A 26,805-nucleotide genomic window follows, 5' to 3' on the forward strand; every position below is an offset into this window, starting at 1 on the left:
TAGAACATAGAACACTACAGCACAGTACAGGCCCTTCGGCCCACAATGTTGTGCTGTTATTTTATCCTGCTTTAAGATCTATCTAACCCTTCCCTCCCACATAGCTCCCCATTTCTTAATGTGTCTATCTAAGAGTGTCTTAAATGTCCCTAATGTATCTGCCCCCACAACCTCTACAGGCAGTGCGTTCCACGCACCCACCACTTTGTGTAAAAGAAATTACCCCTGACATCCCCGTTATACCTTCCTCCAATCACCTTATGCCCCCTCGTGTTAGCCATTGTCACACTGGGGAAAAGTCTGACTGTCCACACGATCTATGCCTCTTAACTTGTACACCTCTATTGTCACCTCTCATCCTCCTCCTCTCCCCAAAGAGAAAAGCCCTAGCTCACTCAACCTATCCTCATATAACATGCTCTTCAATCCAAGCAGCATCCTCTGCACCCTCTCCAAAGCTCCCACATCCTTCCTATAATGAGGTGACCAGAACTGAACACAATACTTCAAGTGTGGTCTAACCAGAGTTCTACAGAGCTGCAACATCACCTTGCGGCTCTTGAACTCAATACCCCGACTAATGAAGGCCAACACTCCATACGCCTTCTTAGCGACCCTACCTACCCGCGCGGCAACCTTGAGGGATCTATGGACCTGGACACCAAGATCCCTCTGTTCCTCCACACTGCTAAGAGTCCTGCCATTAACCTTGTATTCTGCCTTTGAATTCAATCTGGGTTCAATCTTCTCCTCTCCATGTTAAATGGCAATTCATTATTCTTAAATGTAACCTCTAGTTCTGGAGCCCATTTGCCTCCAGAGCAGGGGAAACATTCCCTCCAAGTCCACCCTGTCAAGCCCCCTCAGGATCTTGCGCATCAATACGATCAGCTTTTCATTATCAGCTCCAATGAGTTTATGCTCAGCTAGCTCAGTCATTCCTCAAAACGACCCCTTCATCCACACAAGCCAAGCAAACTTTCCAGGATGTCTCTCATGCAAGCAAAGCCCATATTTATTGGTTGGGGCAACTTTGGAGTCAACAATCTGAGTGGCTTGCTCTGACTTTTCAATTACATTGGCACGAGTCTGGTGTCATGTACACAGAAGACCACATTGGGAAGTGAACAAAGTAACCTCTTTTTGAAACTCAGGAGCAAGGAACTTCATTGCACCCTGATCTGACAACATCTTAGTTTCATTCTAAATTTTTGATTTTAATTAGTTAAACTTAAAATTCCTCAGCTGCTGTGACTGGATTTCAATTTGCATCAATCGATCAACAGTTTAAACTCCTGAATATTTCTCCGGCGATGTTATCACCTCACACCCCAAACCTGCTCTTCCACTATCTGCAGATTCCCATTTAGAGGCCATGTTATGCAGCATAGAAACAGACCCTTCAGCCCAGTGTCGATCCAAAAAAATTTTGGCAACATATTGTTTGAAAGAAAGCAAAGTCTAACTGAACCAGGGTACAATCTGAACTAAATGTTGCATGTCCGAAATGGAATTTCCATCATCAAAACCTTGGTTACCCTCATGAAGGGTAATGGCAAATTACATGCAGGCAAAACAAATCAAAGCTAATGACTCAGTAACAGCTGTAACCAAAACATATAGTTTGGCAATCAAACCTTAAAGCTCCAAGGCATTCTCAATTTAACCGGTCAAGTCATACAGTAACTTAAATGGAAAAAGAGGCATTTGCAAAATCTTGTGCAATTCAGAGACAAAATGGACTGCAATTCCTTTGAGAAATTTGGAGCACAGTATATTGGAAGCACCCATTTTTGAGCTCAGAAAAATCCATATAAATTGATCTTGCAAGTTTTAGCCATTGCAACATCTTCTGCAATTCCATATTTTTCATTCCCCAAGCACTTACCCAATTATCAACTTCTTCATGGATTTGGCATCAAACGCTTCTGTTCAACCTTTTCATTTAACTGATCTCAGTGCACCATTGGAATGCTGTATTGTTTCTCAATAATCTAAACTCAATTGGACAGTTGGATGTTGAGAGCTCCAATTAGTGGCAATGGAACTAAGAACTTACCGATCGACCCTCTAGTGTTCTCAGCGTTTAAAGAACCAAAAGCTATCGTTGGTAGTAGGCAGATGCAATATAGAAACAAGATAGTTGTGATGTACTTTCTGATGGACTTATTGCTTCCAAGTATACCTGCATTTAATCCAGAGTGCAAAGTTCAAGGCAAAACAACAACAAAGAAATCAGACTCAGAACAAGTTAATTCAGATTTTCATCCAAATAGCAAACCATAACTGAATGCTATATTTCACCAACTAAATTATATTTGATTTCCAGCATTCAATCAGCGCCTACAAGGGAAAACAATCAGGCCTTCAGAGTTACTCAGCAAAAAATCCACTAAAATGAAGGAGTTGCACTCTCCAAATCACGCTACACCAAATTAGTTGGGAAGTTTAAGTTGTGTGTGTAGGGTGCAAAGCATTTGCATTGCAGTGTTAACATTGTGAGGTCAGGAGTCATACAGCACAGAAACAAGCTCTTCAGCCCTGTGTCCATACCAACCATCAAGTACCCATCTACATTAATCCCATTTACCAGCACCTGGTCTGCAGTCTTCTGTACTTTGGCAATTCAAATGCTTTAGACATTTCTTAAATGTTGTGAGAATACCCCGCCTCAATGTTTCCTCAAGCGGTGTGTTCAAGATTCTCACCACCCTCTTGGTAAAAAAAAACACCTTCCACAGATCCCCTCTAAACCTCTTACCGTAACCCAAGCTCTCTGATTTTAAACACTTCCACATTGGGAAAAACTTCCATACGATCTGCCCATCTGGTCTTAAACCTCCTCACAGCAGCATAACCCAATAAAAATAGAAAATGAAACTTCCCTTTTCGGAATGGGTTATATATAGTCTTGTTTTTGTCAAGGATCAGAGTCAGAATTGAGACCGATATTGAAGGCCCAGTTTTCTGGACACGACACCACAATAATGGTATGGAAGTGGTTCAGGCATCCTGGGCTTGGGGTCACCATGGAGTGATGCTTAGAAGCAAGCTGGTTGAACACATTAGCCATGATAGAGAAGATTAGTGGAAATGGGCAAATTAAGGAGGACGTTAGTAATGGACATAAGCTAGACAAATCGAAAGGAAGGGAATTACAACAAAAATCAAGTAAAACTTTCAATTTTACAAGATTAGTCACTACATAAGCCAATTTGTGAACCGCAGGGTCCCAGAAGTGACCAGTTACTCTGATTTTTGAGCCGTTGACAGTCCAAGATTCCAGGCTCACCTCTATTCTTCTACTCACATGGGATCTTTTATTTTCACGCAAAAGAGAAAAGATAGGGTATCACACTAACAGGTCTTGTGAAAGGCAGCACCTCCAGTAAGTCCAGCATCCCCTCAATATGCCACTGAGAGCATCAGCCTAGACTCTGGGGTCATACCCAACACGTGGTTCTGTGGCCAAAAGCAAAGTTGCAAAGGGGATTTGGGTTTTATATTCAACTCCAGATGGACCAAAGCGTTTTCCAAAATGCTTCTGTGGCTAAACATTACAAACTCCATGCACAATAAAACGACCGACCTACCATGTCAGGGTCTGGGAGCTGTGAGGCACATTCACACACAAAAAAAAGCACAAGAAAATAGTTCTATTTTAATGTGGTCTTTTATGGCTATGGTATGAATGGCAGGAGAACAAAGCATGTGCCCTCACTTGAATTTGCCGAGGAAGAGGCAAGGAAACAAAAATCAGCACCAAATGATGTCGTCCAGTTACAGATATGGGCGTAGATATGGCAAATGGGGTTTAATCCAGGCAAGTGTGAGGTTTTGTACTGTGGGGGTGGGGTCAAATGTAAAGTGTACAGTTAAATGGCAGGACTCTTAACAGCACTGATGTACAGACTGAACTTGAGGTCCAAGTCCATAGCTCCCTGAAGGGGGCAATGTAAGTGGATAGTGGTGTATGGCATTCTTGTCTTCATCAGTAGAGACAGAGTACAAGAGCCAGGAATTCATGTTGCAGTTGTATAAAACTTTGGTTAAGTTGCACTTGGAGTTCTGAGTTGCCCCATTACAGGAAGGATGTGGAGGCTTTGGAGAGGTTGCAGAAGAGGTTTACCAGGATGCTGCCTAAATTAGAGGGTATGAGCTACAAGGAGAGGTTGGACAAACTCGGATTGTTTTCTCTGGAGTGTCGGTGGCCAAGTGATAGAAGTTCATAAAATTATGAGAGGGTAGACAGCCAGAATCTTTTCCCCAGGATAGAAATGTTGAATACATAATGTAATTTTCAATGTTCTATGGAAATTCCAATTAGCAATTTTAACAAGCAGCAAGATAAAAATTAATGGGAAGATGGGCTTTCTGAAAATCAGCATTACATACAGCAGACAAACTGGCAAGACACAATCAGAATTGCTTTCATAAAAATCAAGACCCAATTAAGGAATTCAATATCTGACCTACATACCATGGACCAAAAAGCCATTTCCTGTGTTATTAAATTCCATCATTTGATGAAATAATTTAAAGTTCCGATAAAATAAATGAGGAACTGCTCTCAGTACCAGAAGGGTCAATAACCAGAGAACCGGCAAAGGACAATACAATGAGCCGTTATAATCTGTAATGCACCATCTGAAAGGGCAGATTCAAAGGTAACTTCAGAAGAGAATTGGCTAAATGTGTAGAAATGAAAAAAAAAGTGTGGGAGTAATTGGCTCGCACTAATATGATGGGCATAATGTTCTTCTTTGGCATTACATAGTTTGTGCGCCAGAATGGATGATCAACACAACCTTACTCCCACACATTCACCAATGATGTTTGGGAGCAAGGAACTTGGGAAAAGGGTGGGCAATAAATGCTGGCCTCACTGGCAATGACCAGATTCCCTCTGGAAATAAGGACTCTTTATAATTTCTCCAAAGGGAAGTAACCACTGCCACAGTCACAATGTCCACAGGTCAGTGATAAGAACCACCATTGACTCACCGTCTGTATAATCCGAGAGATAGAAAGGCAACCTGCGCCTTAGGTCTTCCAGCATTCCTTTACCCAAACATAGGTAGTTATGAGCCTGCTCAGGAAGAGGAGAACTTTGTTATCATAACTGCCAAACAAGAAATTCCCAAGCAGTCAACTCCTCCAGGATTCTACACCTTGAAGTACTCCTCATCTCAGATTGAATTTCCATTTGACCACTAGCGAATGTGGGCAGCATGAAATAGGACTCGTGCGATTTGCTGCTTGATGGTTGGCACAGACTCACTGGGCTGAAGCGTCTGTTTCCATGCAACTATGACCATTCTTCTACCTTCACCCTACATTAGCTTTGCCCTCCTAAAACTTGCCTCCACACCCACTTCATTCCTTGGAAACCACAACCAATTCAACATGGTCTCATAGAACTTTCCTTTACAGCTCCTCTCACCTCCTTCTCCCCCCTCCCTTTTCTGTGTTGCTTAAAGCCTGCTAAAACATTCAAGCTTTCTAGTTCATTATCTCCAACCAACAGCAGAATCAACCAACTACTCCCAGCTAAGTCACTAATCAAGAAGCAAAATACTGCAGATCTTAAAAAAACTGGGAAAAAAACCTGGAGATAGTACTGCAGGCAGCATCTGTGGAGACAGAAAGAGCTGTGTTTTAAGTTGCAGAGACTGAGAGGCAGAGAAGAAAACACACATGCCCTATGTTCTCTCCATCCTTCCCCCTTCTCTTTAACTTGCAATGCACTACTTCTCTCACTTACCCTATTTTGATGGAAGGGTCATCAACCTGAAATAAGGACTTTGTGCAACTCTTCATGGATGTTGCCTGACCTGCTGAGCATCTCCAATGTTTTCTGTTTTGATCCCAGGGAAGGCAGACCCTAGCATAGAAGACTGACTCTTCAAACAGGTTTTTGAAGGACAGATGTTGACACGTTGGCCCTCTGCATCCAGTCCAGATAAAAGTGTGAACGAGGAGCCGAAGAGAGCACAAGTCCACCCATTAGCTCAGGGTCTCATTCTGTCAGTGGCTGGCTGACCCATTAAAAGGCCCTTTCCAGCATTTTCTGTTTTAGGAAGTTTTATTTTGTTTCTGCCTGATCTATTTGACTCTACTGTCAATCATAAGATTGGCCAGCATGGTAGTGTAGTGGTTAGCATAACACTATCACAGCGCCAGCAACCTGGGTTCAATTCCCGCCGCTGTCCATAAGGAGTTTGTACATTCTCCCCATGGATTTCCTCCGGGTGCTCCGGTTTCCTCCCACATTCTAAAGATGTGCAGGTTGGGAGCTGTGGACATGCTATGTTGGTGCATAGCATGTCCAACACCTGCGGGCTGCCCCCAGCACATTCTCAGTAATGCAAAAAAAAAGACGCATTTCACTGTGTTTCAATGTACATGTGACTAACTAATAAGTAAATATTGAAAACTGAGGGGTTGGGGGTGAAGGAGGTCATAAAGAGTCAATGGATCAAAAGATCTTGTAACTTCCTATCCAGCTGTACTGTGGGACTCAAAGGTGACAACTCACCACCACTTGCGGGAGAAATGAGGAATAAACACTAGCTTTGTCAGAGATGTTCACATCCCAAAAAATAAACTTGGGGAAAAAAAACCACAGGAAACCCTCTCCTGGCAAGTGGGAGAGAATCTTATTCTCAGTAAAACAGAAGCAGGAACTGTAAGTGCATCTGGGAATCAACAGCTACAGATATGAAGGTAACTGTTAAAGTGTTAGAACAATGCAGAAAACCTTTTCTTAAAATAAACACAACAGCAATCATCTATGCTTTGCAATGACAGAAGCAAATCCAATTGCAAAATTCAAAAAGATCAAAATAAATACTTAAAAAGGAAAACAGCCTTGGGCTGTGGCATAGAGAGTCTAAACTATAGAATGTGGCAGGTGTCACATTTTAATCAGTCTGGGATTAGAGTCACTGAACAAGAATCTGCCGCAGGCTCCATTTGAAGAATGATGTTACTAAACCACTCAGGACTTTATAACAATCTGACAGCTTCTAAAGCTGTTCTCTGGCAATACTGCTGACTAACACGACCAAGGTTATTCAGTGTTACATGACAGAATGTAACCTGAGGAGCTCCTGGTTGCCTGCAGTATAACCATAAGTGCTAGATATGGTTGAAGGGCAGCACCAACATAGCCCTGCCTGAGTGCTATGTTAGATAACGAGGCTTGCTCCACCATAGATCTGTAACATCTCTGCCCCAACTCTTCGCGATCAGGGTCCGAAAGGTTGTGGGAAACTGGTATCTACACGGCAGTCCCTTATTCATGTGATCGTTTGAGACCACGTGGAAATAGCAGGAGCCATTTAACGGCCACTGTTCTCAGAAGCCAGTCTACTTCAGGCAGACTAATATTTCTGCAATGCACTTCCTGGTAATTGATTTATTATTGTCACATGTACCAAGATTGTGTAAAGCTTTTATTTACATGCCATCCAAACAGATCACTCCATACTCCAAAGCACTTTACAGCCAATGAAATAAACTCCAAAATGTAGCTGTTGCAATGCTCAAAATGTGACAGCCAATTTGTGCACAAAGTTCTCTCAACAATTATTTTGCTTTCCTGTAGTTGGAAAATATTGGCCAACACCCATGCTCTTCCATAGAGGGTGTAGACTCTTAAATATCTCAACCAAAAGACAGCCCCTTTGACAGTGGAGCATCCCCTCAATCTCCCCTCTTCCATCAGGAAGAAAATATATAAAAGCTTGAAAACATGCACTACCAGACTCAAAGACAGCTTCTATCCCACTGTAATAAGACTCATGAACAGACCTCTTGTACCTTAAAGATGAACTCTCAATCATGGCCCTTGCACCTTATTTGTCTACCTGCACTGCACTTTCTGTGACTGTAACACTTTATTCTGCATTGCTATTGCTTTCCTTTTGTACCACCTCAGTGTACTTGTGTACGAAATGATGTCTGGATGGCATGCAAACACAAGCTTTTTACTGTACCTCAGTACATGTGACAATAATAGACAAAAGCCTTCCATCTTGGAGACACGAGTGCAAAATCTACACACAAGCCTCACACCCAAATTTTAATAGCTCCAGAGTGACAAGACACAAAGATAAAAAACTACTACTTGAAATGCAGCATACAGCACTTAAATCATGCAGCCAAAATAAAAAGCAGTGTGGTTATCCACAAGAACTGTGTGCCCATATCCTGTACCAAATACCCAACCACATACCAGTAAAGCTGGCATAGCAGCAAGGTACCTGGAACCTGCTATCAATTAACAATGGCACTTGGCCATGGGTTTTCCCAAACTGTTGGGGAACCCAGCTTATTTTATGTTCTGTACGTCTCCTTTTGTCTGACCTCGCATAACACACACCATTTAAAGAGTTCCAGTGAACAAACATCTCTCTTGTAATACACTTGGCTCTCCTTGGAACATTTGTACAGCACCTTTTCAAAAACAATTACTTCAAGATGCACTTTCACAATGTCTAAATGTTTTGCCAGAGTTTGTTTACTTCTCCTCTTTAAATGTTAAGAAGGATACAATCATCTTCAAACATCTGGAATCCAGCACAGGCAGACAAGTAGATGGTGCATAAAGCAGAGGGAAGAGATTTTTAATTCTCTCTTCTTTCCCCAAAGATGCTAACACTCTACCTGGGAGGAAGGCTCCATATTACAGCCATTTACACCAATCCCATCTTTTATTACCACCACATTCTCATCAATTCCCCCAGATTCTACCATTCACCTATACACTGGGGCCAATTAACCCAACGGCCTGCACATCTTTGGGAAGTGGGAGGAAACTGGAGCACGGGGGGGGGGGGGGGAGAGAACCCACATAGTTACAGTGAGAACATGCAAACTCCACACCGACGGCACCCGAGGTCCAGAGGAAACCCAAGTGGTTACAGAGAGAAGGTGCAAACTCCACACAGACGGCACCAAAGTTCAGGATTGAACCCAGATCTCTAATGCTGTGAAGCAGCAGGCTCTAATTGCACAACGATGCTGCCTATTAATATAAGCCAGATAACAGTCATAATTATAGCACATGGAAAAGACTGCAATTCATCCCTTTGCCAGAGGCACCTTCCCAAAAGCCCTACCAAAATCTTCTCTTCAAATTTGAACAAGCCACAAAGAAAGATTGGAACAGGTGAAGAGCGGGTTGGCCAGTTATTTTTTTAAAAATCAATCCTTAAAAAGGAGAGAGGCAAAGAACCTTTGCAAGGAAGAGTTCAAGGGCAGGCACAGTAGTGTAGCAGTTAGCATGACGATATTACAGCGCCAGCAACCTGGGTTCAATTCCGGCCGCTGTCTGCAAGGAGTCTGTACGTTCTCCCCATGACTGCGTGGGTTTCCTCCAAGTGCTCCAGTTTCCTCCCACATTCCAAAGATGTATGGGTTAGGAAGTTGTGGACATGCTACGTTGGCGCCGGAAGCGTGGCGACACTTGCGGCTGCCCCCAAAATATTCTATGCAAAGATGCACTTCACTGTGTGTTTCGATGTACACGTGACTAATAAAGATGCATCTCATCAAGCACTTGGAGTGGAGATCACTGCCAATAATGGGAAGAAGTGGAGGATGAGCCAAAGGATGAGGAAGAGATGCAGGGCTGTAGGATCTGCAGTTTAGGAGGATGAGAATGGTATAGACATGTATTGATGGGTCTAGAGCAGAGATGAATGAATGGGACTTTTTTTGCTTCCGTGACCTATCATTAATTCTCCAACTCACTCCCACCTTCCCGCAGTCTTTGGCCTCTGACACCATGCTGACAGGGACAGAATCACATCTTCTGACTGGCTGCATTACAACTCTTGCCCTTGAACCAAGCACAGGGTAAAAGTTGACCACTTTGATGGATCTGCAGTCACAGAGCCCAGACCAGGTCTGGATAGTAAATTTCCTTCCCTGAAGAATGCCAGTGAACCAGATGGGCTCTCAATCATTTAGAAGTCTCATGGTTACCATTAACGAGACTGGGCTTCTTTTTTTTAAAAAATACTAGATTCATTTAATTACTTAAATTTAAATTCCCCATCTACCATGTTGGGATTTGAACATATCTCGGGATCACACATCCAGACTTTTGGCTACTAGTCCTGTAATTTAATCATTACATTATCTGTAGCCTAACTCGCAGGGATATAGTAGAGTTTTCACCGTGCAAGCTTTCAGAGGAATACAAGGGGCCAGATCCAGCCTACATTGGTCCATGGACTATTGGTTGCCACAGCCCCACTTTGATCCCATCAGTTCACTTGGCATACTGGTTGACTGACCAGTGGATGCCAAAACAGTTTGAGAACCCTGCACATTCCTCACTATTTCAGCTTTTGGCACGTTGGCCTTCATCAGTCAGGGCATTGAGTATAAAAGTTGGGAGGGCATGATGCAGTTGTACAAGACATTGTTGAGTATTGTGTTCAGTTTTGGTCACCCTGCTATAGGAAAGATGTTATTAAACTGGAAAGAGTCCAGAAAAGATTTACAAGGATGTTGCCAGGACTCAAAGGACTGAGTCATTGGGAGAAGTTGGACAGTATAGGACTTTATTCCTTGACGCATAGGAGACAGAGATGATTTTATAGGTGTATAAAATCTGAGGAGCATGGATAGGATGAATGCACTCAGTCTTTTTCCCAGGGTTGGGAGATTAAGAACAAAAGGGCATAGGTTTAAGGTGAGAGGGGAAAGATTTAAAAGGAAACTGAGGGGCAACATTTTTTTAAAAAAAAACGCAGAAGGGTGGTATGTATGTGAAATGAGCTGCCAGAGGAATTAGTTGAGGCAGGTGTAATAACACTTTTAAAAGACACTTGGACAGGTACATGGATTGGAAAGGTTTAGAAGGTTATAGGCCAAAGCTGGCAAATGGGACTAACTTGGATGGGCATCCTGGTCATCACAGACCAGATGGGCTGAAGTGCCTGTTTCCATGCTATACGACTATTTAATATGACATCATCCAGCAAAAGTCTGTTGGAACTATGAAGATCACTTGAGGTCAGAGAGTGGAAGGACTTGACTTTTCCTCACCACCCCACATCCTGATTACCTCTTGCTGTCCACCCAGATCCTGAGGCCCACCCAATTCCAGTCTGGGGACCTGACCGATCCTGGTCAGATCTCATGGGGCAACAAATCCAGATCTGACCAAAAACATTGACAAATGCTGCTCAACTCACTGAGTTCCTCCAGCAGATTGTATGTCACTATAATACTGGAGTACATTTATGGATGGTCACTGTACTTCCTTGGGTTAAGCTCCATCATTACAACATGGGTACAGGACTGTAGGCGTTCATCTCTGCTGGCTGATACTGGGAGAACAGGGTGCTGGATTATTTGGACGACCATTCTCATCATGGCCCCCCGCCACATTTCACTCCGATTGGAAAAGGGCACATGCACCCAAACAGCTTGCTGAAGCAGCCAGCATATTCAAAGACCCCACCCACCTGGGACATTCTCTCTTCTCTCCTCTTCCATCAGGTAGAAGATACAGAAGCCTGAGAGCACGTACCACCAGACTTAAGGACAGATTCTACCCCACTGTGATAAGACTATTGAATGGTTCCCTTATACGATGAGACTATGACCTCACGATCTACCTTGTTGTGACCTTGCACCTTATTGCACTGCACTTTCTCTGTAGCTGTGACACTTTACTCTGTACTGTTATTGTTTTTACCTGTACTACATCAATGTACTCTGTACTAACTCAATGTAACTGCACTGTGTAATGAATTGACCTGTATGATTGGTTTGCAAGACAAGTTCTTCCACTGTACCTCGGTACAAGTGACAATAATAAACCAATACTTGAAGTACAGTGGTTATTGAGGGTTCTCAGGGAGGAAATGAGCCCAACTTCCTTACTGAGGTATGTTGGAAACATTTACTTTGAGAAGGTATGGACAGCTAACTTTTTTTTTAAAATAATAGAAACACTTAAGGCTTATGTAAATTTTTTTTCTTGAATATCTTGGACAAAATAAGTCATTTCTCGTGAAAGAACTTTACAAAAAAAACTAAATTTTGTTTGATAAATTTTTTTCTCTCCTCAACTCTCATCCACCTTCTGTTATGCCCAGGAGGATCTTTCCTTTAATGAGACAAGCAGGACATGCATGCAGGGTTTCAACCAGAAACCAGTTCTATTCCCCCACCCCCACAGATGCTGCTCAACCCACTGAGCTCCTCCAGCAGATAGTTTGTTACTCCTGGATCATTCCTTCATCCCTGGGGAGGCACCAAGGCATTCCAACCCAGATCAAATTGCAACACAACATGCACCAATTCTGGTACCTGAGCGCGATTATCCTGCTTTTCCTTCGAATCCTCTTTCTTGCTTGGCTCCCGATGGATCACAGTTAGAAGGTGTCGCTGAAGAATTAGAGTCTCTTTGAACTCCTCCTTTGTTTTAGCTTCTGAGAGTTTCTGACGGAAGTTCATGTCAGCAAACATTGTGGCAAAAGTCCTTCCAACTTCAATGGCAGTCTTTGTGCTCTTCTGTCATGGGAAATGGAAAGAGTTAATTGACCAGACATGATCAATAGGCAGCTGAAACAGGCTAATATGCAAATGCAGAATAAAGTCTAATGCAAGAATAGTGAAATTGCAACACACACCTACTCAGCAGAACAATAACAATATCAGTACAGGTTGCTGCTTAACCCATTAAAGCCAAGGTCGACTGAAGAGACATTGGGTTGCAAGAGGCACGAGCCAGGTCAAGCACACTCTAGCCTACGTGAAGGAGTTCAGCCTTTGGAAACCATCTTTCAATATTCACTCTCCAATTTTTACAATTATATCTGTTCCCAAACTTCTCAACAATTATAAGCTCACTAACAGGACATCAGGTGAACTTCCCTTTTCCTCCAAGGGAACAGGCTATTTTAGATGTAGTATTGTCAGCGAATGAGTCAGAGCCATACAGAACAACACAGACGCTTTGGCCCACTATGTCCATGCCAACCACTGTGCTGATCAATAATCCCATTTTTCCCCCCCATTACTTTCATAGCCTTCTATGTCTTGGCCGTTTAGATGCCTCCACCTACTCCAAATATCATCCACACACTATGCAATCAGGAAGGATTAATTGATGATCTGGTAGTTAAAGGGCTTTAATAAAAGAGTAATAATAATGATAGAATTTTACATAAAAATTGAAGGTGATTTAGTTCAAACCGCAGACAAGGTCTTAAATCTGAATAAAGTGAAACCAATCTGAATTGATCTTTAATGCAAGAGGATTTTATACAAGAAAAGAAAAATCTTGTTCCAATTACATGGGACTGCTGAGAACATATCTGGAATAAAGTAGATAGTTTTGGTCTCACTGCCCAAGGAAGGACATACTTATGATGGGAGGGAGAGAATTCAAGGTTCACCAGATTTACTCCTGGTATGGTGGATTTGTCGTAACATCCTGCAGACATTGCAGGAGGAGGACTTGATGATACTGTGGGGTGGTTCCGAGCAGACTGTCCAGACCATCTGGCAGAATGCCTCATCGCTAGAACTCACCAAGCACCAAGACTTTGCTTGGCTGGCAGTGAGAGGGGCCCTCCCAGTCAGATCCTTCCTGCGTGGTCGGAACCTCACTCCCAGCGCACTGCCTCCAGGAGGACTGCACTGGGGACGAGACGGTCGCCCACTTCTTTGCAGGTGGTGGGTTCGCAAGGAGGGTGTGGTGAAAGATGCAAGGGTCCTTGTCACGGTTCATCCCCAGCAGCTGCATAACAGAGGATTCTCTGATCTACGGGCTGTTTCTGGGGATGCGCACAGAGACTGATGTCAACTGCTGTTGGAAGGTCATCAACTCGGTGAAAGACGCCCTTTGGTCTGCCCGAAACTTGTTGGTCTCCCAGCACTGCGAGATGTCTGTAGGGGAATGCTGCCGACTGCCACAGTCCAGGCAGCAGGAGTACGTGCTGAGGGACGCACTGACGCTGGGCGCAGCCAACGCGAGGGCTCAGTGGGGAGGGACAACAGTTTAGGGTTCTTCTGCCACTGGAGAGGGAGGGGCAGGGTCAGGCGAGGAAGCCCCTTAAAGATTGTAAATATGGGATTGGGGTATCACCCCGGGGAGCCACATGGGTGGCATGAGTGCTTTGGTTTTTTTTAATAAAATGTAACACTAATGATTGATCTGTATACGAATGTAAAGGTTTGCATTGTTTTAATATTGTATATAGTTTGTTTTTTTTTATTATGAATAAAGTTTACTTTGTTTAAAAAAACTCTCTAGTGTTGATAGGAATGAGATACCCTATTGAAACTTGCAAAATTCCTATGGGTAGGTAGAGAGATGCATTTCCCCTGACTGGAATTGTCTTGAACCAAGGGTCACTGTCTCAAAATAAAGGATCGGCTATTCAGGGTCGTGATGCCCTTCACCCAGTAGGTGAAATTCTCTATCCAAGAGAGATGTGGATATAGTCACGATATTAATGTAATAATACCTTAAAAGTATAATTTCCAATGACCAGCTTGCACCACTGTGGTGCAGACAAGTAGCACCAAGGTAAAGGATGAGGGATAGTCTCACAGAATGGCAGAGGGCAAGGCACAAGCAGAATGGTTCATTCCTGCTTTTATGATCTTCCGTCATAAAATGCTTCAAAGTGCAAAATAACATTTAAGTCTACCATACGAGGGTATAAAACAGGACCAATAGCTCATGGGGGACGACAAGGAGGTTACAAAAGAAAAGGGAGATCTAAATTCAAGGAAGGATTTGAAAAAGGACAAGAACTAAGGCATCGTTAACCTAGCCCACGAAGCAGTAGTGATAATGGGTGATTGTGCGCGTGAAGTTCCAGTCTTGGATGAACACAAATCTACAGACAGTGCAGGGATCACCAGCCAGGGAAAGTGGTGAAACAGTAACAATAACCAATGGCTCCCCGTATATAGGAGCTCAAACATAGAACAGTGCAGCACAGGAACAGGTTCTTTGGCCCAATTATCTGCACCAAACACAATGCCCGATTAAACTAAATCTCTTCTGCCTGCATCCCTCCATAGTCAGGTGTCTATCTAAAAACCTCTTAAACACCACTATTGTGTCTGCTTTCACCCTCAGCAATCCGTTCCAGGCACCTACCACTGTGTGTAAAAAAAAAATTGCCTTGTACATTTCCTTTAAAAACTTTCCCTTCTCACCTGCACGCCCTCTAGACTGCACAGGAACTTACAATCACCCATTACCAATCTGCTTCGTAGGCTAAGTCGACAATGCCCCAGTTCTCATCCCTTTAACAGTTAGGTTACTGGATCAGCAGCAAGAGCTCTGCACGAGTGATCCAGGGACAGAAATACACATTAAATTCCCCAGCTGCATTGGTGCAAATTCAATCTGGAAATGAAGCTAGTCAGCAATTTCAACCAGGAAACTAACAGACTATTGTAAAAATCACAGAAGGTTCATTCATGTCCCTATAGAATGAAATCTTCTATCCTTATGGCAATCTGGACTACATGCAGCAGCTGCCCTACAATATGATTGATTCTTAACTGCCCCAGGCCAGGGATAATTAGGAATGGATAGTAAATGTCCATACTGCCAGCAATGTGGACATCCTGGAAGTGAATTAATTTTTTTAAAAATATATTTAAAAAGCTTAATGAGCGACTTCCTACTTTGAAAAGAGGACTCAACATACATAGTGTCAGTTCATAAAACCAATAGTGTGCAATATTGGCTGGGATGCAAGACTGGTAACTGGACAGCAATTTATTATGAATTACGCACATTAAACAACAGATGTGCAAAACCAAAAAATGACCAGCGTGGTAGAACACTGATGCATCTTCCACAGTGAATTGATTGGTTCTCAGACTATGCCTTTGCCTGAAGTCCCTTGGGCAAAGGTCACATTACCAACACTGCATGATACATTTTCAAAAGTTGACCGGGAAAGATCCTGGGGTGATCTTTATTGGAAGAGGATTTTATTCAAGAATTGAGACACTTTGTTCCAATTACATAGGGCATAGTCCAGTTGGTAAATAGTGCCAGTCATGCAACAAGTCTGTAAAAGTAACTGAGAACGTAAGGGTTAATGTTGTTCAGCTTGCTATGGCTTAACCACGGCTGACTATAGTGGAGATGCATGATGTACCCAGACGGCTGACTATAGTGGAGATGCACGATGTACCCAGATGTCTTGTGTAAATCAAAGTAGTTAGGAGTACTCCTCTCTGTAAGTCTTTCTTGATAAGCGGTTATCCTTGGAGCCTGAAGCTATCTGTGACTTCAGATTGAAACATGATGAAATGCTGAGTGCTTAAAGATAAGAAAAATAGCAGATAATTATAATGATCTACTTCTTCCTTCATTAAGGAAAAATAATTAAGTAACATAGCTTGGTATGTGGAACTTGGCACGTAGGCTTCTTTGTTTCAAGTATAAAAGAGGGACCCTAACATTTGAATCTTTGAGTGAGGCTCAGTACAGAGCTCGGGTTACACTGTTTACTCTTTCTCTGTATCCCCCTCACTCCCGCTAGCATGAAAAAGAATAAAGCATTAATCGTAAGTTCTTTGGTTCTGCAGTTGTCTGATTTATTAGAGAGCGCGGATCGACTTTTACAAGTCTGTGGCTCAAGTCTCTCCACAAGGACTCAAAAACGACAAGGTGAAAGACAGGACACTTCCAGGGAACTTTAGACAGAGTCATTTAACACAGAAACTGACCTTTTGGCCCACCATATCAATGCTGACCCTCTTACCTGTCTACACCAATCCCTAGATCTGTAACGTCTGCATAATATGTGGTAGGAAAAAGGGGATCCCTGACAGTGAAAAAAATTGCAGAGGCTGGAAATCAGAATTAAAAACAGAAGCTCGAAAAACTCAGCAGTTCAAGCAAAACAAAAAGAAACAGAATTAATGTTCCAAAGAATCTTTGATCTGAAACATCAACTCCCAGTTCTCCTTTCACTCCAAAAAAAAAACAGCAAATCCACGTAGAAATGATGTGTGGTGGATTTCACAAGAATAAACACCTTTCTTGAACAACTTCACCGAATCCTTTGAAGAGGTAGAGAGTAACCATGAGGAAATGCAATAGGTATAACATACAGATTTGCCAATAAAAGCTTTTGACAAGAGCATAAGAGTATGCAGAGTCAGTGGATCAGAAAGCTGGCTGGCAAGACAAAGCAATGGATAAGATTAAAACCCAAGAAGTTTTGTTTTGAGAGAAATCACAGAATTCCAATGGAAGGCAAAACTGCCCAATGTAGACTGTGAAAGAGTGACATTCAAGCCAACCAAAGAGATACAATGAGGTGTAACACACAAGTGGAATGACTGGGAACTCCACAAATGGGGCAAGCAAACACTCCCAGGCTCAGGGATCAACAGCTTTAAAAATGATGCACTATACAACTCATTGGTTAGCTGCAGTAATTACTGGATCACGTTTCTTTTAAAAGGTGTAATCTCTGTCCTCCCAGGTGCATGACAAGCTACAGCTACACCACATTGTATAAACTGAGCTCCTTCTGCAGAGTCTAACATTAACTCTGTACTTTTCCAGGAAAGCAGAGTTGTTTATCATTTCCTATTATTAAAACATCCTAGCAAATGTTTTTTTTTGCATCTGCACTAGTACTTGGAGTATTGTGTACAGTTTTTGGTCACCGTGTTATAGGAAAGACACCATTAAGCTGGAAAGAGTACAAAGAAGATTTACGAGGATGATGCCAGGACTCGAGGGCCCAAGTTATAGGGAGAGGTTGGGCAGGTGAGGAATGTAGGAGAATGAGGGGTGACCTTATAGAGGTGTATAAAATGATGACGGACGTAGATAGGGTGAATGCAGACAGTCTTTCTTCACCCCCCAGGGAAAGCGAACCAAAAACGAGGAGGGCATAGGTTTAAGGCAGGAGGGTAAAGCTTTAAAAAGGGACCAGAGGGGCTTCTTCATGCAGATGGTGGTGCGTATATGGAACAAGCTGCCAGGGAAAGTAGTTGAAACAGGTACAATAACATTTAAACAGGTACATGGACAGGAAGTGTTTAGAGGGAAATGGGCCAAACACACTAGCTTAGATGACAGGCATCTTGGTCAGCATGGACCAAGGGGCTCATTTCTGTGTCGTATTACTCTATGAATCTTTTCTCCCCCTCCGATTCTCCAACCTCCCACTCAATGAACCGCAGCCAATTAACCTACAGATACATCTTCGGAGAAAATCAGAGGAGATTTGATCGAAGAGTACAAGATGACAGGTTTAAAAGTTGGCAAAGTGAAATTGCTTCACAAGTGGATGGTTAGAAAGGACCAGTGGACAATGATTGAAAGTGATAAGTGAAAGGCATTTGGGTAGTGGTGGGGGTTGGGAGGGAAATGCATGGAGAAACCTTTTATTTTTATTATTAAATGGAGTGGTAATGTTTTGGAACTTGTCACCTGAAAGGATGGTGAAAAAAGTTATTCAGGCCTTTCAAATGAAATTGCAGAGAGAAAAATCCTTTGCCTTGGGGAATGGGACTGAGAAATTGCTCTTCAAAATGTGACATGGATTCAAATGGGCGGAATGGCGACTTCCTACTCGCCAACCATTTTATGATGCTAAATGAACATGAAGTAAGATTTGGAGGGGCTGAATCTTGAGTTGTTTTCTGCATGCTCAATGCTTTAAGAAACTTACAGGGTTTACGTCACAGTGGGGAGGGAGGGGATGGAAGGTAGGGTTCACCAAACCTAGCTGGCTAAAGCAGTTCTGTGCTGTGTTGCATTTCAGAGTCAGTACTGCCTCCTGTTGCTCACATCAGTCCCAGTCCGCAGCAACCCCAGGCGGCAGGTTTAGCCGGAATCCAAGGGAGACACAAGAGACTGGGATCTGCAGCAACAAAATCTGTTGGTGGAACTCAGTGGGTCAAGCAGCATCCGTGGGAGGAAAGAAATTGTCAACATTTCAGGTCAAAGCCCTGCATCAGATCCCGATGCAGGGTTTTGACCTGAAACGCTGAATATTCCTTTCCTCCCACAGATGCTGCTCAACCCAGAGTCCCTCTAACAGATTGTTTTTAGCCAGAATCCAAGCCCACTCATTGTGATGTATTAGCTTTGATGACCTTTGATCGTTTACCATATATATCAAAGATTTGGATAAGAATGTACAAGGCAGGATTAGCAAGTTTGCATATGACAATAAACTAGGTGATAGTGGACAATGAAGGTTATCAAAAAGGTACAGGGGATCGTGATCAGCTGAGTACATGGGCAAAGGAATGGCAAATGGAGTTTAATTCAGACAAGTACAAGGTGCTGCATTTTGGAAAGTCAAATCCAGGTTGGACTTCCATAGTGAATGGCAGGGTCCTACTGAGGGCTGTAGAACAGAGGGATCTTGGAGTACAAATACATGGTTCCCTGAAAATGGAGTCACTGGTAGACAAGGCAGTGAAGGTGGCTTTTGGCACGCTGGCCTTCATAAGTCAGGGCATTGAGTATAAAAGTTGGGAGGTCATGATGTGGTTGTACCAGATGCAGGTGAGGCCACATTTGGAGTACTGTGTTCAGGTTTAGTCACCATGCTATAGGAAAGATGTTATTAAACTGGAAAGAGTGCAGGAAAGGTTGACAAGGATGTTATAGGGAGAGATTGAACAGGCTAGGACTTTACTTTTTTTTAAAAAAAATTTTATACAGCACAGTAACATGCCCTTCCAGCCCAACGAGCCCACACCGCTCAATTACACCCACATTAACCTACTAACCCATAGGTCTTTGGAATGTGGGAAAACCAGAGCACCCGGAGGAAACCCATGCACTAAACGGGAAGAATGTACAAACTCCTTACAGACAGCAGGAATTGAACTCCAATTGCTGGCACTGTAATAGCGTTACGCTAATTGCTACGCTACTTTGCTGATGTTATTCCTTGGAGTGTAGGAGACTGAGAGGTGATCTCAGAGGTGTATTAAATCATGAGGGGCATAGGTAGAGTGAATGCACTCATTTTTTCCCCAGGACTGGGAAATCAAGAACAAGGTGAGAGGGAAAAGATTTCATAGGAACTTGAGGGGCAACCTTTTTTCAAAAAAAGAACACAAACACACACAAACGGTGGCATGTATGTGGAATGAGCTGCCAGAGGAAGTGGTTGAGGCAGGTATAATAATGATAGTGTGTCATTGGCAAATTTATAGATGGTGTTTGAGCTATGCTTAAACACAGTCACAATAACAGCTTTTAAAAGAGAGTTGGACAGGTACATGGATTGGAAAGATTTAGAAGGTTGTCGATTAAACACTTGTAAATTGAACTAGCTTGGATGGGGCATCTTGGTCAGCATGGACCCATTGAACTGAAGGGCCTGTTTCCATGCTGTAGAACTATCTTCCCAAGGCATGCCCGAGTTTGATGGGATCACCTCAAATCTCATGATGAAAAACCCACATAAAAGGCAACCAACAGCATTTGGGTAATTAGAACATGATTTAAGAGAACAAGGCTAAGCAGGGGTGCATGTGCAGAGCAACACATTCCAGGATGGAACCTCTACTACATTGTACAGCCTTAGCCAGTGCTGAAACGGAATCTGTGTAGATCACCACAGTTTATTAACTGCTTGAAGTTCATCAAACTTCTGGTGTGAAATCTGCAATATTCGGGTAGAAGATACAAAAGCTTGAGAACACATACCAGACTCAAGGACACCTTCTATCCTGCTACCAAAAGACTATTGAATGAACCTCTGGTAGAGTAAAGATGAAGTACTGATCTCTCAGTCTACCTTGTCATGGTCCTTGCACCTTATTTGTCCACCTGCACTCTCTCTGTAACTGCAACATTAAATTCTCTATTTTTTTAAAAAAATGTTTTGTACTACCTTGATGTACTTGTGTATGGAATGATCTGTCTGGATGACATGAAAACAAATGTTTTTTCACTATCTTTGTACATGTGACAATAATAAACCACTTACCAAGAGTTAGAGAGAAATGGCATTCATAAAGTATCATCTCAAAACACTCCCTTCTTGGGACGAGGTTTTAAACCACCAGCCTTGACCATGCTCTCAAGTTCGAATAAAAGATCCCAAAGCCAAATCAAATGATACCACCGTACTAGGCCTCATCTCAAATAACGATGAGTCAGAGTACAGGAAGGAGATAGAGAGCTCAGTGACACCATGCTGTGACAACAACCTTTCCCTCAATGTCAGCAAAACAAAAGAGCTGGTCATTGACTTCAAGAAGGGGGGCAGCACACATGCACCTTTCTACATCAACAGTGCTGAGGTGGAAAGGGTTGAGAGCTTCAAGTTCGTAGGAGTGATCACCACCAATAGCCTGTCCTGGTCCAACCACATAGATACCACAGCCAGGGAAGCTCACCAGTGCCTAATTCCTGAGGAGGCTAAAGAAATTTGGCATGTCCCCTTTGACACTCACCAACTTTTATCGATGCACTATAGAAAGCATCCCACCTGGATGCATCACAGCTTGGTATGGCAACTGCTCTGCCCAGGACCGCAAGAAACTGCAGAGACTTGTGGACTCAGCCCAGCAAGTCATGGAAATCAGCCTCCCCTCCATGGACTTTGTCTGTACCTCTCGCTGTGTTGGTGAAGCAGCCAGCATAATCAAAGACCCCACCCACCCAGGACACTCTATCTTCTCCCCTCTCCCATCAGGCAGAAGAAACAGGAGCCTGAGGGCACATACCACTAGGTTCAAGGACAGCTTCTATCCTGCAGATGCAAGACTATTGAACTGCTCCCTTATACGATGAGATGGACTCTTGACCTCACAGTCTACTTTGTTATGACCTTGCACCTTATTGTCTACCTCTACTGCACTTCCTCTGTGGCTGTGACACTTTACCCTGCATTCTGTATTGTTTTACCCTGTACTACCTCAACGCACCGTGTAATGAATTGACCTGTACGATCGGTATGCAAGGCATGTTTCTCCACTGTACCTCTGTACAAGTGACAATAATAAACCAATACCAAATATCTTGGCCAATACTTATTCATCATGAGAAACACATAATTCTGGCTGACATACTTACAGGACCCTGCTGAAGACAATATGACAGCCAGGCTGCCCAAAGGAGAACATTTAGGAATGACTGCACTTCAAAAATTACTCTAGTCCAAAAATCTTACAAGGTTGTGAAAGAAGCAAATTCAATGCAAGTCTTCCTTTACCTCAACAATGATTACTTTGCTTCATACATTACTTAGGCAAGGTGCTTGGAGCTTTGAACAAAACAAGTTTATCCACACAAAAAAAAATGTTGCTAATACCCAAAGATACCAGGACAACAAATGACACATTGAACATTTTTATCTTCAATATGAATGACACCTTGGTCATTTGAACGGCCCTTGGTACCACAATGAAACATCATATCTAGACTACCTGTGAGATTAGTGTGTCTTACTAAACTTGCACACAGACATGAAATACTCTTTCCTCCATATTCCTCCACACGCTATTTTGACCATCACCAATCAAAGCACGTCCACAAATGTATAAGTTATTACCATTTTGGCTGGCACCAGGATCAGAATAACGTAGCGCACCTCACAGCAATTCTCCCCCCAGTTCTGAGGCCTCTCTAGTCGGCTTATACACACGTGGCGCTTCTGGAGTGTCGTGACAGTGCACCTGTAGTGGAAGGGGGAAAGAAAGTGCCATAAGGTGTGTATACATAGGAAAGTACTTGGCCTGATGCAGTCATTCATGACAAGTACTTGATATAAAGAAATTTCACCTTATTTAATACCCAACATCTACCACATGCCAAGGGAAAACAAAGTACCTTACCTGGCCTCGATCAAAAGGAGACAGTAACAGCTTAAAATGAGGAATACCAAAGGAACCAGTGCAGGTTGAAGACTGCACTGCCACCTGCTCGAGCAGTTAGGGATGGGCAATTGTGCTGACCTTAGTGGGTGACGTCCACATCCCAGGAAATGAAAATAAAACTTCTAGTCATTGATTAAATGGTTAGATTTTCTCCACAAGTTTGGATGCAGATTTGAATTGGCTCAGCGTGGTTGGCCAATGCAGCCAGATTTGATGAAGTGCTTTAAGAGGTTGGTCATGGCTAGAATTAACTCCTGCCTCAGCAAGGACTGGACCCACTGCAATTTGCCTACCGCCACAACAGGTCTACAGCAGACACAATCTCATTGGCTCTCCACTCTGCTTTGGAGCACCTAGACAACAGCAGAACATATGTCAGGCTGCTGTTGATCAATTACAGCAACAACCTTGCACTCAGTGTCAGCAAGACCAAGGAATTGATTGTGGACTTCAGGAAGGGGAGGTCAGGAGAACACACACCAGTCCTCATTGAGGGGTCAGTGGTGGAAAGGGTGAGCAGCTTTAAGTTTCTGGGCATCAACATCTCAGAGGATCTATCTTAGGCCCAACACATTGATATGATCATGAAGATCCTTGAAAGTAGAGTCACAGGTAGACAGGGTTGTAAACAAAAAAAAGGCTTTTGGCATCCTGGCATTTATAAATCAAAGTATTGAGTATAGGAGTTGGAATGTTTTGGTGAGGTCATTGGTGAGACCAAATTTAGAATATTGTGTGCAGTTCTGGTTGCTGAACTACAGGAAGGATGTCAGTAAGATTGAAAGAGTGCAGAAGAGATTGACAAGAATGTTGCCGGGTCTTCAGGAGTTGAGTTACAGGGAAAGATTGAGCATGTTAGGACTTTATTCCTTGGAGCGGAGATATGATAGAGGTTTATAAAATGATGAGGGGCATAGACAGAGTTAATGCAAGTAGGCTCTTTCCACCTAGATTAGGAGAGATAAGTATGAGAGGACATGGCTTTAGGGTGAAAGGGGAAAGGTTTAGGGGGAACATTAGAGGGAACTTCTTCACTCAAAGAGTGGTGGGAGTGTGGAACGGGCTGCCATCTGATGTGGTAAATGCGGGCCCACTCTTAACTTTTAAGAGTAAATTGGATAGACACATGGACGAGAGGGGTCTGGAGGGGTATGGGCTGGGGGCAGGTAAATGGGACTAGCAGAATAATGTTTTGGCACAGACTAGAAGGGCCAAACGGCCTGTTTTCTGTGCTGTAGTTTTCTATGGTTCTAAGAAGGCATGCCAGTGGCTCCATTTCATTAGGAGTTTGAAGAGATTTGGTATGTCACCAAAGATTCTTGCAGATTTCTACAGATGAACAGTGGATAGCATTCTGACTGGTTGCATCACCACCTAGTATGGAGGCTCCAATATGCAGGATCGAAACAGGTTGCAGAGGTCTGTAGACTCAACCAGCTTAATCATGGGCACAACCATCCCCACTATCGAGGACATCAAGAGGTGGTGCCTCAAGGCAGCATCCATCATTAAGTATCCTCATCACCCAGGACATGCCCTCATCACATTACTACCATTGGGGAGGAGGTACAGGAGCCTGAAGACCCACACTCAATGTTTCAGCAACAGCTTCTTCCCCTCCGCCAGATTTCTGAATGCTCAATGAACACTACCTCATTACTCCTCTTTTGCACTATTAGTTTTGTAATTTTTATGTCTTGCACTGTACTGCTGCCACAAGTGAGCAAATTTCATGACACAGTGATAAACCCGATTCTGATGAGTTATAATTGGACAAAGACCTCCAATTGTAGGTTGATGAGTGTAGACAAATAACCTTGAAGATCATGACCCGTGCTCCATCCTGATCCATTTCCTAACTGGAACTTGAGGGCACACAGGAACACAACAGGATGTATATGGGATCAAGCTCAACTCAGAACCCCCCACCCACCCAAACTAAACCCAGAACGCATCAACCTGCATCACAAGAGGACAGAAGAATTTGAGTTGATGGGGAGGAGGGGTTCTGCAACAAAATAAGTGGCAAAATACTCCAAGTTGATCCATATCCCCGCTTTAAATTTTACCTTTCAAGCAAAGGTAAAAACTTTGTGGCTTTTTGGGGAGTGGGGTTAGGAACTCTGGTTTTCAACCAAAGTAGATTTTGAATTTTTGTTAACAGAGGGAATATGCCAAACAGATGTCTACGTTCAACACCCACATTGTTCCTGAAAAAGCTGTAAATGTAAAATAAAATATTTACCTAGTAAGTGTATCCATATGTGAACCAACAGGAAGAGAAATGGATAGAGCCACCTAAATAACATGGCCTCGGGCAGATAAATGAAACTGTGCCTCAGGATACAAATTGCAATGGAGCCAACGACAAGTACTTGGAGAGTACTTCCAAGTCTCAAGATGTCTCATGATATTAAATACAATAAGTCCATTTTAATCAGCCCGAGCAGATCATCAAATTCAACCTTCAATTCACACTGCAACATGGTTATTCTGCCCACAAGCTGTAATAAAGAGTTCTCCCACTGACACTTTGCCGGACTTTAGCGATGCATCTGGGAAAGAGCCAAGGGCATGTTAAGGCCTAGACCTGCTAAACTCCAGGTGACAAAATACCACAGCCAAGCTTCAGTATTTTAATCCGAAGCATTAGAATCCATTCCAAGCATTAATGGCAGCCTTCCCAGATGGGGCAAAATTGCATTAATCCAAAGGCAGTCATTAGTCATACAGCCCAGAAGTGGGCCTTTCAACCCAACTGGTCCATGCTGACCAAGATTCCCATCTGACCTAGTCCCATTTGCCTGCATTTGGCCTATATCCCTCTTAACCTTTCTATCCATGTATCTTTCAAAAGTTGTTAGTGTACCCGCCTCAACCACTTCCTCTGGCAGCTCATTCCATATACTGACCACTCTCTGGGTGATAAAGCTGCCCCTCAGATTCCTATCAAATTTCTCCCCTTATACCATGCTCTTTAGAACCCTGGGGAAAAAAAAGACTCTGCCATCTGTTCTTACCCAATCTACGCCCCAAGGAATAAGTTGCCAGAAGTTGTCACGGTAGTGTAGGGCAGGCACGATAGTGTAGCGGTTAGCATAATGCTTTACAGCACCAGCGACCCGGGTTCAAATCCTACCACTGTCTGTAAGGAGTTTGTACGTTCTCCCCATGTCTGCGTGGGTTTCCTCCGGGTGCTCTGGTTTCCTCTCACATTCCAAAGACGTACGGGTTAGGAAGTTGTGGGCATGCTATGTTGATGCCGGAAGCCCAGCAACACTTGCGGGATGCCCCCAGAACGCTACGCAAAAAGATGTATTTCACTGTGTACATGTGACTAATAAGATTTGGTATTGGTTTATTATTGTCACTTGTACCAAGGTACAGTGAAAAGCTCGTCTTACAAACTGATCATACAGGTCAATTCATTAAACAGTGCAGCTACATTGAGTTAGTACAAAGTGCATTGATGTAGTACAGGTAAAAACAGTAACAGTAGAGTAAAGTGTCACAGCTACAGAGAAAGTGCAGTGCAATAAGGTGCAAGGTCACAACAAGGTAGATCATGAGGTCATAGTCCATCTCATTGTATGAGGGAAACATTCAATAGTCTTATCACAGTGGGGTAGAAGTGGTCCTTAAGTCTGGTGGTACATGCCCTCAGGCTCCTGTATCTTCTACCCAATGGAAGAGGAGGGGAGAGAATGTCCCAGTTGGGTGGGGTCTTTGATTATGCTGGCTGCTACACCAAGACAACAAGGTAAAGATAGTCCAAGGAGGGGAGGCTGGTGTCCATGATGTGCTGGGCTGTGTCCACAAATCTCTGCAGCTTCTTGAGGTCCCAGGCAGAGCAGTTGCCTTACCAAGCTGTGATACATCCAGATAGGATGCTTTCTATGGTGTATAGGTAAAAGTTGGTGAGAGTCA

At 43.2% G+C, this 26,805-nt stretch overlaps 1 protein-coding gene across 2 annotated transcripts in view; it reads right to left on the reverse strand.

The window, feature by feature from the left end:
* slc4a11 (solute carrier family 4 member 11) overlaps nt 1-26,805 on the reverse strand; it is a 132,589-nt gene that overhangs the window by 39,856 nt on the left and 65,928 nt on the right. For both annotated transcript variants that reach the window (XM_052010517.1, XM_052010518.1), the window contains 4 exons: nt 22,554-22,677; nt 12,337-12,540; nt 5,005-5,089; nt 2,060-2,185 (listed from right to left, as the gene is read on the reverse strand). In XM_052010517.1, the coding sequence (XP_051866477.1) occupies nt 2,060-2,185; nt 5,005-5,089; nt 12,337-12,540; nt 22,554-22,677 (539 nt within the window). The remainder of the gene's footprint in view (nt 1-2,059; nt 2,186-5,004; nt 5,090-12,336; nt 12,541-22,553; nt 22,678-26,805) is intronic.

Source organism: Pristis pectinata, chromosome 2 (genome assembly GCF_009764475.1).
Source record: "Pristis pectinata isolate sPriPec2 chromosome 2, sPriPec2.1.pri, whole genome shotgun sequence".
NCBI classification, from domain to species: domain Eukaryota; kingdom Metazoa; phylum Chordata; class Chondrichthyes; order Rhinopristiformes; family Pristidae; genus Pristis; species Pristis pectinata.